Consider the following 13,776-nt stretch of genomic DNA (forward strand, 5'->3'; position numbering starts at 1 on the left):
GACCTGCTGGCAGCACCGAGCCACCCCCCCCACCCACCCCCCGTGTATGGCTTTTCTTATTTGAAGTAGTTTTCTTCTATATCGAGTCTTTTTATTATGTAAGGTTGGTGTATTTTGTCAATTGTCTTTTTGCAACAATTGAGATTATCACTGTTCTTTCCTTCATTCTGATAATACCATTCATTATATTAACAGATTTGATTTTTGTATGTCCAACTATTTTTTGCATTACAGAAATTCCATTTAGTTGTGGTACATAATTCTTTTAATATGCTGTTGAATTTGACTTGCTTCTAATTTAAGAATATTTGCATCACCAGACCAGATAGCTCACAGGACTCATGTACAGGTTTTGCATGCAGGCCTGGGTTCAACCTCTGTATTGCATGGGTCCCCAAGTTCCAGTGGGACTGAGCACTCTCCTGAGAGTACTCGTAATCACAAGCAAGAGTAGTCTAAAAGCAGAAAAATTGCTCTCCTTCCAGATCTGCTTCAGGGGTTACTTTAGCTTTATCCCCCTAGGTTCTGATATTTGAGAAAACATCTCAAATGATTGCTGTCAGTGATGGATTGAAAATAACCTATTTTCCCACCAGGAAGATTATCAGTTCTCTGATAAATATTTGCCTTATGCGAGCTGAGAAAGTATTTTCTATGTACTCAAATATGTGTATGTGTGAGAATATGACAAGTGGGTGTACATATATTAAAAAATTGTTAAACATGATGCTAGAATGATTATATAGAGTATACATAAACTTCCGTGTTAATTTATGTTTCCATGTTTGAATTGTATTTTTCATTTTTTAATAGTGCTCTAGAAAAAAATCTAATTGAATATATTCAAGAAAAGTTTGGTTTTATTAGAAATATCTTTGTTCCTTTTGTTAATATTGTGAAAATATATTTTCCACCAATTTTTTCAAATGGTGGGAAATATAAATGTTAATAAAAGTCGTGCAGTGAAAAAAAAAGGAATATTTGCATCAGTGTTTGATGTTTTTTAAGTTTCTTGTAGTGCCATCAAGATAATGCTAGCCTGCCTCAAAAAATGAGTTTATTTCTTTCTCTTTATTTTTTTTTTAAAGTTTGAGAATGTTTGGCAGAATTTACTAGTGAAATCATCAGGTCCAGGAATTTCCTTTGTTGAGAGATTATTTGTCCATGTTTTTGGCTCATACCAGCACTGGTTGCATGCTGCTTCTTGGCTTGGTGCTTGAGTGTGGCTCTCTGCAGTGCTCAAGGTACCATGAGTAAAAGGAACCAAACCCAAGGGCCTCACACATGCAAGTCAAGTGCTCTGCTACTGAGCCACATAAAAGTTTGGTTTTGGCTTGATTTTTAATTGCTTGAGTTTTCTTGTTATGGGTCTATTTAGATTTGGTATTCATAGTTTAGTCTTGCTGGGTTTTTGTTTCTAGCAATGTCTCCATTTCACCTATATTACTCATTTTGTTGGCCTATGATGGTTCTTAGTACCCTTATAATCCTGCTTATTAAATGTAGGATCATTAATAATAAACTTTTTGTGCTTTCCCTTTTTCACACTCTTTCTAGCTAAAAGTTTAATTTCATTGATCCTTACAAAGAATGGACTTTTGGTTCTAGTGATTATTTTCTGTTGTTTTCTGTTTTCTTTTTTATTTATATCTGATCTTTTTAATTTTATGTATTGGTTTTGGGGCTACACTCCTGACTGCACTCAGGGATCACTCCTGGTAGTGTTCGGCCAACCACATAGGATACAGGGGGTTAAACCTGAGTCTGCTCCATGCAAGGCAACTGCCCTGCCCCCTGTACGGCCGTTCGGGTCCCCTGGTCTCTTCTTTCATCCCCCTGTCTTCTGCTAGCTTGGGAATTTATTGTTATTTTTCTTGTTCTTTGTAAAGTTAGATTGCTATTTTGAGATTGTTCTCGCTGGGGGAAGAGACACCACATAATGTCTCGGTACTCAGGAAGAGCCATGGGGAACATGCAGTGCCAGGAATAGAACCTGGACCCTCCTTGAATGCAAAGCATGAACTCAGTCACTTGAGCTCTTTCTAGCCCTCTAATTTCTTTTTTTTTTTTAACTGAATCACCAACCGTGAGATACAGTTACAAAGCTTTCCTGTTTGAGTTTCAGTCATACAGTGATTGAACACCCACCCCTCCACCAGTGTACATCTTCCACTACCAATGTCCTCAGTAGCCCTCCCCCCCACCACAGCCCTTCTCCTGCCTCCACAGCAGACAGTCTCCCCCATACTCTCTTTTATATTGCTTGTTATCTCACGGCCAGCGCGCTCCTGGAATTCTACTGACCCATCCCCTATCCCTTGAGGCCTGGAGTTTGCCATCACTGAACCCACGTACCTGCACTTCTCATTGGGTTCTGGAAGTTGGTGGCCGCCAGGGTGTTTAGGGGGCAGGTGGACGGATGACAGCTACCCCCGTCTGAGGCACCCCAGTGAAGTCAGCCTGGCTCAAGGTCCAGAGGCATCTCTGCAATGAGCTGTTCAGTTTGGAGATTCTTTTGTGTGTCCTCTAATTTCTCTATGTAAGCTTTTAAAATTATGTATTACCCCCTTAAACACTTTTTTGTTGTGTCCCATAACTTGGCATGTTGTGTTTTCATTTCCATTCATATATAAATATTTCCCAACTTTGATTTCTTGATATGTCTTTTGGCTGTTGAAGAATGTGTTTTTTTATTTTTCACACTTTGTGGATTTTCTAATTTTCTTATTGTTAATTTTGTCCTTGATTACATTCTAATGGAAGAAACAGGCAGATTCAGATGTCAATGATGATAAGTGCTATGAAGAGAAATAAAACAGGGTAAGGAGAATAGGAAATACTTTCATTTGTTGTATGGGATGATTGCTGTCTTAGGGTGTCAGTAAAGCTTGTTGATACGTTGATGTTTAAACAAAGATCTGAAAGCAATGAAGGAGGGATCCATGACATCTGGAAGAAAAAGAGGTGCTAAAAACTGAACATTGGAAATGTGTTTGGTGTTAAGAGAAAATGCAGAGGGTCAAGTGTAACCAGAACCCGATTAAGTGAGTTAAGAATCAGGAGTAAGGAAACAGAGAAACAGTACAGCAGGTCAGACCTGCACATAGCCAACCTGGGTTTGATCCCTGGTACCACATACAGTCTTCTGAGTCTTCTGAGCAGAGTTAGAAGTAAGCCTGAACACAACCGAGCATGGCCCAAGAATAAAGCAAAAGAAGAAAGTCAGGAGAAGTATAAGGAAGAAAGGTAGCGAAAACTTGTAGGTATACATGGACTTCAGTTTTGATACTTGAAAGGTTTTAAGTGGAGGAGGGACATAATTGAATTATATTTTATAATACTCGTTCGCTCTGCTGTTTTGATATTATTGTACTAGGTACAAAGAAGAAAACAAGGAAATGAGTTATAGTATAGCAGTAATCCAAATAAAAAAATAATAATAGTGGCCTAGATGAGGTAGTAATGCAGATGACAAGGGGATAATGGATTCTGGTTATATCTGGAGAATAGGATTGGTCGAATTTGCCTAATGATTAGGTATGGAGGTTCAGAATGAAATAGTGAAACTGTTCCCATTGTTTTGGGCCAAAATCATTAGAATATGGAATTATCTTTGGCTAATATTTAGGGAAAGTTGATACGGTAGCAGCATAGAGTAGGGGATATTTAAAGGTTTGAAGTCAGTATGTTAAATTTGATATGTTTTTTAGACTTCTAATTGGAGTTATTAGTAAGCAGTTTATTGTGTTCCTTTTTAAAAGAAGAAGCCACACTAGAGGTATAAAATGTGGAAGTTGTCAGGAAATAACATATATTTAAGCCTAGTATATGAACATGGACAGAAAAAAGTACTGAATTCTGGGACACAACATTTAAAGGTGGTGGAGATAAGTATTGAAGTTATGTATATAATAATGTATTAACATATACTTACATATAAGTATATATTATATAATACATACTTATATAAGTATATAAATTATGAAATAGAAGAAGTGTTATTTTAGAGGAAACAAAGAAAAAGGGTGACCTTATAAAAACCAGGTGAAGAATTTTTCTCTTTGTTTCGGGAAAATTGGAAGCAGTCTTAAAATATTTGCATATTTCACATCACTCTTGCAACTTATGACCTTAATTTGTACCTACACCCCCCATTTTCCATGTAAACTAACTGTTCTGCTTGTGCAAAAAGAAGGGATGTTTGATTGATGTTCTTGAGCCAGGCTTCTGCATGAAAAACATAAACTCAGCTTGTGAAACTTTTTCTGTCCCTTTTACTGCTTTTAAAACTATATTATCTAGGATTTTCACTGTCTCTAATCTATTTCTGTCAGTGCAGCTTAAAAGAGAAATTCATTTTTCTCTCTTTTAATGGGTCTAATACTAGTCTTCCGAAGGACAGTTGGGAGACATACTCAGACACTGCATTCTGAAGTTGCCCTCTTAATCTTGTAAGGCTTCTTTTTTGTTGGAGGTAGGAGGTTCCATAGCCACCTGTTCATAGAGCTTACTCCTGGCTCTGTGTTCAGAAATTATTCTTGGCAGAGCCAGGAATCACACCTGTATTAGCCGCTTGTAAGGCAATTGCCTACCCACTGAACTATCACTCCGGCCCTGATTATGCCTACATCCTGGGTTTTATCTTCGTGGTTAATAGTTCTTTGGAAGGCTAACTACAACACCCAGAAAGAAAGAACAAAAGGGAATGCCCTGCCACAGAGGCGGGGTGGGGAGGGGGGCAATGAGGTGGGGGTGGTGGGAGGGATACTGGGATCATTGGTGGTAGAAAATGGGCACTGGTGGAGGGGTGGGTACTCGATCATTGTACAACTGAAACACAAGCACAAAAGTCTGTAAGTCTGTAACTGTACCTCACGGTGATTCACTAATAATAATAAAATAATAATTATTATTATTTGCAAGGCTGACATTACCATATTAGGCACATTTAAGATTAAAGCATTTTTATAAATTTAAATGTTTTGATCATTGAAAATATTTTGATAATTTGATATTTAAACTTCTAAGAATTTAATACATACGTATAACTTTATATTGGGCATTTTATTCCAGGAGTCGGCTAAAGAAAGATTATGATGATTTCAGGAGACAACCTGATCATGATAAATTTACTAGAGAACTGTGGACTGCTGAAGAAAGTGAAGGGGATCCTGGAAAAGAATCTCCTAAAGTAGAAATCAGTAAGTCTGCTGATTCAGCGGAACTTCTAGATATCCTGGAGAAGGATCACTTTGACTCAGGTAAGCATTAAAATTATCTGCAAATCACCACTAAGTTTATAAGAGAAGTTTAAGTATCTTTTGTGGAGATAAAGAACGATCTGATTAATGAATCATGTTGATTGGGAAAGTTCGTATGTTTTGAAAGTATAGCTGGAGCTATAGCACAGTGGGTAGGGCGTTTGCCTTGCGTGAAATCGGCCTGGCTGAGCCGGGTTCCATTCCTTCACCCCTCTCGGAGAGCCTGGCAAGCTACCGAGAGTATTGTGCCCACACGACAAAGCCTGGCAAGCTACCCGTGATGTATTCAATATGCCAAACACAGTAACAAGTCTCAAAAAAAATGAAGATGTTACTGGGCCCACTCGAGCAAATAGATGAACAGCGGGAGGACTGTGACTATTTTTGAAGCACTGCTTCTGAGAGTTGATTTAAGTGAAACTTTGGAAATCTTTAATGATGTGAAACATGTTTTAAATAAGGAATGACCAAGATGGATAGACTTATGAAGCCAGTATAGACACTTCACTCTAATAAGGAGTCTTGATTAAAGTGTTTGTAATTCATTTCAGTTTGTCAGATTATATTTGTAAATACAGTTAAATAATGAAAGGGTAGTATGGGTGTTTATGACTAGAAATGTATTAATCTGTTTCTATATCTTTGATAAATTATATTAAAAAAAATTTTCTAGAAGAACAATTCAACACCAGGAGAAAAATGAAAAGTTTTCTCTTTTTAGGGTGTTTAAGATAAATTGGAGTAGAGGGATATTTTTCTTTTAATATTTTCCTATTTAAAGGAAGAGAACCACATTATAGATCTAAATTATAACCTCTGTTTGCTGGCTTGAATATGTTTTTTAACAGATACAAAATTTCCTTTTGCATTTGGTATTGGTAGCAGAATTAGCTGAATTTGACCAAAAAAATAATTTACTTGTTAATAATAGGTTGTTCTTGAAATGAATTATGATAAAAAATATTACCGTGTCAAAGATCACTGTACCTTAATATCTGTCAGTGATACTAAGATTTTTGAAGTGCGACCCTATAGATTTCTTAGTAAGTTTCCAATTCAGTGGTTAACTGACTATATTTTACACTTTGTCTTATTGCTGTATTTTGGCTGCTTTTTTCTGATAAACCAATTTTATCAGATGTTTTTCTAATTTTCAGATGATATGAAATTGTCAGAAGTAGATTTTCCTGTGGTCAGAAGCAAGTTGTTGAAAAAGGAATTGCCTTCTAAAGATGTATCAAAGACACTGCCTAAAACACTTAAAAGACAGTCAAAACAAACTCTTCATCTGGATGATAGCACAAAAGAGCTTTCACCGAGGAAGAAAGCAAAGTTAAGCACAAATGAAACAACAGTTGAGAATGTAGAAGGCGATATGCAGATTGACTGTTCGAATGAATCAAAGCGTACAGAGCCACTGTCTCCAGAATCCTTTGCCTCACCGGATTCAACACCAGTGTCTACTCTTCAGAAAGGGACCAAACCTATTCAGGCCTTGCTTGCAAAGAACACTGGGAACAAAGTGACCTTAACAAATCAACTGCCCCCTTCCACAGGTAGAAATGCCCCTGCTGTGGAAAAGCCAGTTACATCTCCTCTGGAAACAAGCCCTATAAAGCCAGCATTGACCTGCCATGCCAGTACAAAAGGGCCTTTACAGATGGTATACAAAACTCCCTGTGGCCAGTGGTTGCCCATAGATCTTCATAATAGTTCTGTAAAGATTCAGATGCAGCCTGTGCTGGATCCGAAAACGGGAGAAAAAGTGATGCAGCAGGTTCTAATTCTGCCTAAGAATTTTGTGATTCAGCACAAAGAAGGGAAAGCAGCTACAAAAGAAATACCATTAGTTCAACAAAAAGGTTCAGAACAACATTGTTCATCTTTCCCACAAACAGCAAATGCGCATTCTTCTTCATCATCAGTTCTTGTGAACTCAGCAGGAACTGTTTCTACTCCGCCACCTAGTACAGTTTTAAACAAAACAGTTACATCTTCGTCAAATGTGAGTAGTGCTAGACCACAGCCTTTGTCCCCTGTAACCTCTGTAAGTAATTTATTAACACCACTAGTTAAGGCTAGCCAGAGTGAGGCAGGAAAAGTCAAGAATGCAGTTTCAGCAGCCACATTCCCGCAGCCCATTGCCTCACCCACCATTTCCTCAACAGTTCACCCTTTGTTATCAACAAGGACACTAAGTGGATCTACAAATACTGCAAGTTCCCTCAGCTCTTTTCCACAACAAACTGCTGATTCTTCTGAAGCAAAGCAAGAACTGAAAACTGTGTGCATAAGAGATTCACAGTCAATTCTTGTTAGGACACGAGGTGGGAACACTGGAGTTGTAAAAGTACAGACCAATCCAGATCAAAGTTCACCCAGCAGTTTATCTTCAGGTTCAGTTTTCACTTTCGCTCCTCAGCTTCAGGCATTTCTAGTGCCAAAACCAACAACAACATCATCCTCTGCCTTCTCACCAATTGCGGGAACAGCTACAACATCTAGTCTCTCATCTTTTTGCCAAACGTCAGCTTCTGCTTCAAATCCAACCAGCTTTAATCCACCCGTAGGGACAAGTATCAATCTTCCATTAGGCCATCCTTCCTGTGGTGGTAATCTGAGTCACATGATAGATAAAAATTCACAGGTGCCCTCTTCTCCCTTGAAGTCCTCTGTCTCTTCTAATACTCTACTACCAACGACAGCAAGTAGTTCAGTAAGTGTAATTAGCCTGACAGCAGGAAGTTTTGGACAAGCCAGTGCAAATGTCATCCATACTAAACAGCCACAAGTAGATCACGTCACAAAAAATAACCCTGTAACAAGATCGGAAGCAGCAGCAGCAACAAATGGAAATGTGATCAATGGAACTCCGGTTCAGAAACTTAGGCTAGTGTCAACTCCGTCTGCTCTTTCTTCTGGCGGCGGGACTGCAATTAATGTGACCCCTGCACCAACATCTGCAGGCGTTTCTGCCCAGAAATTCGTTTTTTTTAATGCCCCAATACCCAGTGGCACTTCAACCCCTACTGTTGTGACAGAATCGTTGATAAAAACTCTTCCTTCTCCCTTGACTAAAACATACGTGAAGACTCCAGAACAACCCCAGATCGTACTAATTCCATCTACAGTAGGAACACCAATAAAAATAAATCCATCCCCAACTGTGTCTCAGATCAAAGATGTGAAAGTTGGACTAAACATAGGTCAAGCAATTATTAATTCTTCAGGCACTGTGCCGTCTATCCCACCAATTAACATCCTGCAAAATGTAACCCAAAAAGGAGAAGAAAAAAGTAACAAGGGCTATGTTTTGCCATTGTCAACAAGTGGTAATTCAGTTCCAGTATCAAATTTCGTGAGTCAAAATATTACTCCAGTTAACGAATCAGTGGTTTCTGCAGCAAGAGCAGTAAATGTGCTCTCAGTAACAGCAGCAAACGTATCTTTGGGTTCTCTTTCAGTGACCTCAACCTCTGCTTCAGTTGGGGCAGCACCTCCTGTTTTAGTCAGTGGAAACGATACCTCTTCAAGAATGATGCCTATTTTGTCAAATAGAATTTGCACATCAAATCTCGGAAACACTGTGGCTATCTCAACTGTGAAAACGGGACATCTTGCATCATCTGTTCTGATTTCAACTACACAACCCACAGTGTCTCCTAAATGTTTAACATCAGCTTTACAAATCCCTGTTACTGTTGCCTTGCCCACACCTGTGACTGTAGCCCCCAAAGTAATCAATACTGTTCCACATGCAGCGACAGCGCCAGTGCCGGGAGTCACGCGTTCTGTATCTCTTTCTAAAAGACAATCTAGGACTTGTGTCCAGTTTCAGTCACCAGGGATTTCAACTACAGTGCCAACAAATATAAACACAAATAAACCTCAGACTGAATTGCCGTCCCTTTCACTAAGTCCAGGTAAAATAATTAATATTTCTAATTTTGCTTCTCTGCCAAACCAGCAAATGTCTCCTGCTTTAGCAAAACCATCGTCCAGTTACAGTCCTACTCCAGGTGGTTCTGCCATTCACAGTGCTACAGCAGCATCAAATGTAACTAGTGTGGTAGGGGGTCAGTTTAGTGAACCTTACATTCAGCAAAAAATAGTCATCAACACTAATACACCTTTGGCACCTGGTACCCAGATCATGATTAATGGAACCCGGTTTATTGTTCCCCCACAAGGCCTTGGGGCTGGCAGTCATGTTCTCCTCATATCTACTAATCCAAAATACGGACCTCCCTTAATTCTTAACAGTGCCCAAGGCATCCAAGCTACACCTGTAGATAATCCTACCCAGAAGATCACACTACCATCAAACAATTCCTTAACTGGGCAGCCTGTAAAACATTCTCCAAAAAGCTCTACGAAAATTGTAAACTCTCTTGGAAATGCAAGTTCTTTACCCACAGTACCTACAACGCCACAAATCATAAACACAACTGCTAAAATTTCTATTCCACCTCCTGCACCAGTGGTATCAATGACTTCAGTAATTAAGTCTCCTCCTGCTACTCTTTTGTCTAAGTCGTCTTTGGTTTCTGCCATCTGCTCTAATAATCCTCCACTGCCGAGTAGCACTTCAGTGTTTCATTTGGACACATCTGTCAAAAAGTTGTTGGTGAGCCCAGAAGGCGCCATTTTAAATACCATAAATACCCCCGCATCTAAGGTTTCTTCACTATCTTCATCTCTCTCTCAAATTGTTGTATCTGCCAGTCGGAATTCTGCCTCGGTCTTCCCTGCTTTTCAGTCACCTGGCTTAGAGAAGCCTGACACAGCTGCGTCTTGAATTTAGACTGAGCGAGCCAGTTTTTAAATAATGGGGCATTGTTTTGACTCCCATAAAAGTTTTAACTGTTTATTATACTGTTGAAAGCATACTATACATAGTTGTGTGTATGTGTGTGCGCGTATGTGTGTGTGTGTGTGCGTGTGTTAATGTATCTTTTTCATTAGCTTGCAATAAAGGTTTTGTTTAGGGGAGAGAAAAATTTGTTCCATTTCACTCCTTAGTATGAGTATGTTTTCAAAGGTTGTTCATTAAAATAGATGGTGAGGATTTAACCTTTCTGTATAACATAAATTGAGCAAAGTCAAGTTTGACTAGATTGAGTAAGCTAGCCTCTCGCACTCTTGCATTGATGTTTTCATTGAATTTGGACTATTGCAATGTATCTATGATATGGTATTCAGTGTCATTAGTGAAATATTATTTTTGTTTCTGTAAAAATATATATATTTATGCATTATGAAAATGCAATCCATCGTGTAAAATTGTACATATTCCTAAATCCCTAACAACCTGTACTAAACTATATGTACAAAGAACTATGCTGTCTTATTTATGTTTTGTTTACATAATGTATAGTTTTTTAAGTATTTTAGTAATTTTGGACCAGTGAACTGTTAGCAACAGTGCAGAAGAATCTGCATGTAATAAACTGAGTTGCTGTATTTCTTTGGTTTTGAATACCATTTTTAAAGTGTGTTTTTATTCCATTGAAGACTATATGACATAAAATGAGAAGCCCTTTCCCAAAAAACTAAGGCTGGGAAATTTGAATTTGTAGCTAGTCTTTGTGAGAGGCGTCACAGTTTACAAATTTTCCTTATACATATCTTATTCAGTTTTTACAGTACTCAGGACGGTAAGTGATGTTTCCATGTTACCCAGCTAGTAAATGCTAGAGATAGTAGTTGAAGTGGATATTTTAAATTCTTTTTCATTGATTCTCTGGAAATTCTATTATCATATTTCATTCTAGACGTCATTAAGTTTTTCTCCTAATACACCACCAAATTCTAATTTGGCCAAAATAAGTGATCTTCTTTCAGGCCAATATATTTGGTCTCTGTGTACACCACAAATATGCTTTTTTAAAGCTTTTATTTTAAAAAAAAAGGTTTGGATTCATGGAAAGTTGCAGTGATAATACAGTGGGGAACCACTTTTACCTGGTTTCTCCTGTTATGCTTATTTTTATTTTGAGGAATTGGTTTATATTATCTGAGTTTCCAAAGTAATACTTAAAAACCAATTTGCTTTTCAGTGTATAACGAATTGTACACTTTCACTTATAAGTGTGCTTTGCTTTTCTGTTTTTTTTTTTTCGATGACAAATTACCAAATTTTCATTGTTAAGTAGTTTTTGTGGGTCAGCTTATTCTCAGGGTTTGACTTTTTGGCATTTTAGAATATGTCTCATTTTAAATAAAAGATAGATTTTATACCCATTGGATCCTTACACCCATTATCTTATTTTGGATACTGATTGTCTGCTACTCTACATTTCATTTATAATGCCATTGTAATTTCTTGTCACATGGATTTAGCAGGGAAATGCCAGAGAAGAACCGGTTTAACAATTCCTTTTGAAGCTACATTAAAATGTATGAGTTGGCAAGCGGAAAGGGGAGTAAGACTATTCCTGGAAAGCTACTGAAGGCTCTCACACCTGCACTGTGTGCTGAGACACGACCTTTACCAGCGGTACCTTTATTAGTCACCTTTGCCTCGCCTCCACCCCACCACCCCTCCGCCCTGTTAGGTTTGAAAACTCTCAGGCTTTGAGGTGAAGTTAGTGGCGTTCTAGTTCATTGCATTGTACACATATACTACTCAGTAAATCACTTGTATTTACATACTTTTAAAACCACATTTTTGTTTCAAAATAATTTGCTAAGTTACACCTAGAAACTAAGCTACCTGTGGCTAACTTTAATCCCAATGAAGATATTTCATTATTAACCACTGATTCTTTTCTAACTCCTAAATCCAAAATCTCAACCTGACCTTCAAAATTCTGTATGATGTGGTAATCCTGAAGCCTCCAACTTAATATTTTAAAAGGCTTTTCACTAGGTACCGATGACCCCTCCAGCTCTATCTGTACCTCCTCCCCACTTCAATATTCTGTGGTTTTTAGTTTCTAGAAATTTAAGGCACCTCAAGGCCTTTCCAACTTCTTTCTTACTTCCTGTTTCATTACACATTAGTAAATTCTCCGTACCGTACCTCCTGGCACCTGAGCGACAGTTGGTTTCTGATCCACATAATCAGACCTTCTATTCCTTTTAACAAGATTGCACTCTTCTCGTTTCATTCTAAAAGATTCAGCCCAAGTCATCTATCTCCTTCATTACTTGGGATACTACTTTAGAGGATCTTCTCCCACAGAAAACAAAGTACCTCTGTGAGTGACAGTCTGGAACTTGGAGGGGTCCAATGGCTCAAAAGCAGGGGCTTGTGGCATGGACTAACCCCCAACATGAGGAGGGGTTCTGGCCGAAAGGATGTCATTTTCTTGTTCAGAACTTATTATTTGAAATGAAGGAAGGGTCTTAAGATTAAAGAATCCAATAGGAAAGACAGGCAGTTTAGTGATTTTGTTGCATAATCTTTTTTACCATCTAGGATAATCCTATTTATTCAGTGTTTTTTGCCATCCTTACAATCTTTTGTAGAAATAGTTTCATTATGCTACACCATTTTTCAGTGACAAAAATATTTTAGATGGCTTACTGGCTGCATTAAATAGCATAATAAGACAGTCATTTTATCTTGCAGGTCGTCTGCTCATGTCAAAAACTTGACTCTGGAGCAATAGCACAGCAGGTAGGGCATTTGCCTTGCATGCGGCCGACACGGGTTCAATTCCCAGCATCCCATATGGTACCCCGAGCACCACCAGGAGTGATTCCTGAGTGCAAAGCCAGGAGTAACCCCTGAGCATCAACTGGCTGTGACCCAAAACATAAAAAAAAAAAAAAAAACTTGACTCTCTTGAATTTCTCTCTTTCTGGGAGATTGAGGACCTGCAGTGATGGAGAGGGTTTTGGTTCCATCCCCAGTGCTGCTCAGGGACTATTCCTGGATCTGTGCTCAGGGAACCATCAGTGGTGCCAGGGATTTGAACCCAGGTCATTAGGATGCAAGGCAAGTGCCTTAACACCGTCCTCTCTCTCTAGCCGCTAATCTCCCTTTTTAATGTAGAGGGCAGGGCTCAATTTCTCAATTTCACAGCCTTTTTGCCCATCAATAGGTTTTCTGTTTCTTTCCCCCCAACCCTGCCCACTACCTGTGGTGCTCAGGGACCATGCAGTGCTGGGTCCCTCAAACCCAGGGCTCCCAGTGCAAAACATACACTATCTCCCTTGCCCACCAGTATGTTTAATAAAAGTAACTTTACTTCATTATCTTAATTTCCATGGCACTCTTCTACATGTAGGAAATGGTGCTACATCCGTCCCTTCTTAAGGTGTCGATATAAATGTAAGCCAGAATGTTTTGATGATCTGACTGAGATATGGTCTCTATAGGTGTTATGTAGATGTTAACCAGAAAAATTGCAATGTTACTGTGTAAATTGTGACACCATTCCAGAATCTCTGATCCTTACGATTTCTTCGGTCCTTGAGAGAAGGATTTGGGAGCCCAGAGTGATATTTGTAAGACAAGATGCCATAAAAATTATAGTAGTTCTTACTTGTTTAAATCTTTTTCCCC

General features: G+C 38.6%; 1 protein-coding gene across 1 annotated transcript in view; it reads left to right on the plus strand.

Annotated features, from left to right (window-relative positions):
• The window catches only part of BRD10 (bromodomain containing 10), a 107,706-nt gene extending 96,970 nt beyond the window's left edge, over window positions 1-10,736 (plus strand). The window contains exons 7-8 of the mRNA XM_056130528.1: window positions 5,074-5,261; window positions 6,419-10,736. Of these exons, the coding sequence (XP_055986503.1) occupies window positions 5,074-5,261; window positions 6,419-10,059 (3,829 nt within the window). The 3' untranslated portion in view covers window positions 10,060-10,736. The remainder of the gene's footprint in view (window positions 1-5,073; window positions 5,262-6,418) is intronic.
• The last annotated feature ends 3,040 nt before the right edge of the window (window positions 10,737-13,776 follow it).

The sequence above is a fragment of the Sorex fumeus genome, unplaced genomic scaffold (assembly GCF_029834395.1).
Source record: "Sorex fumeus unplaced genomic scaffold, SorFum_2.1 ptg000079l, whole genome shotgun sequence".
Lineage (NCBI taxonomy): Eukaryota > Metazoa > Chordata > Mammalia > Eulipotyphla > Soricidae > Sorex > Sorex fumeus.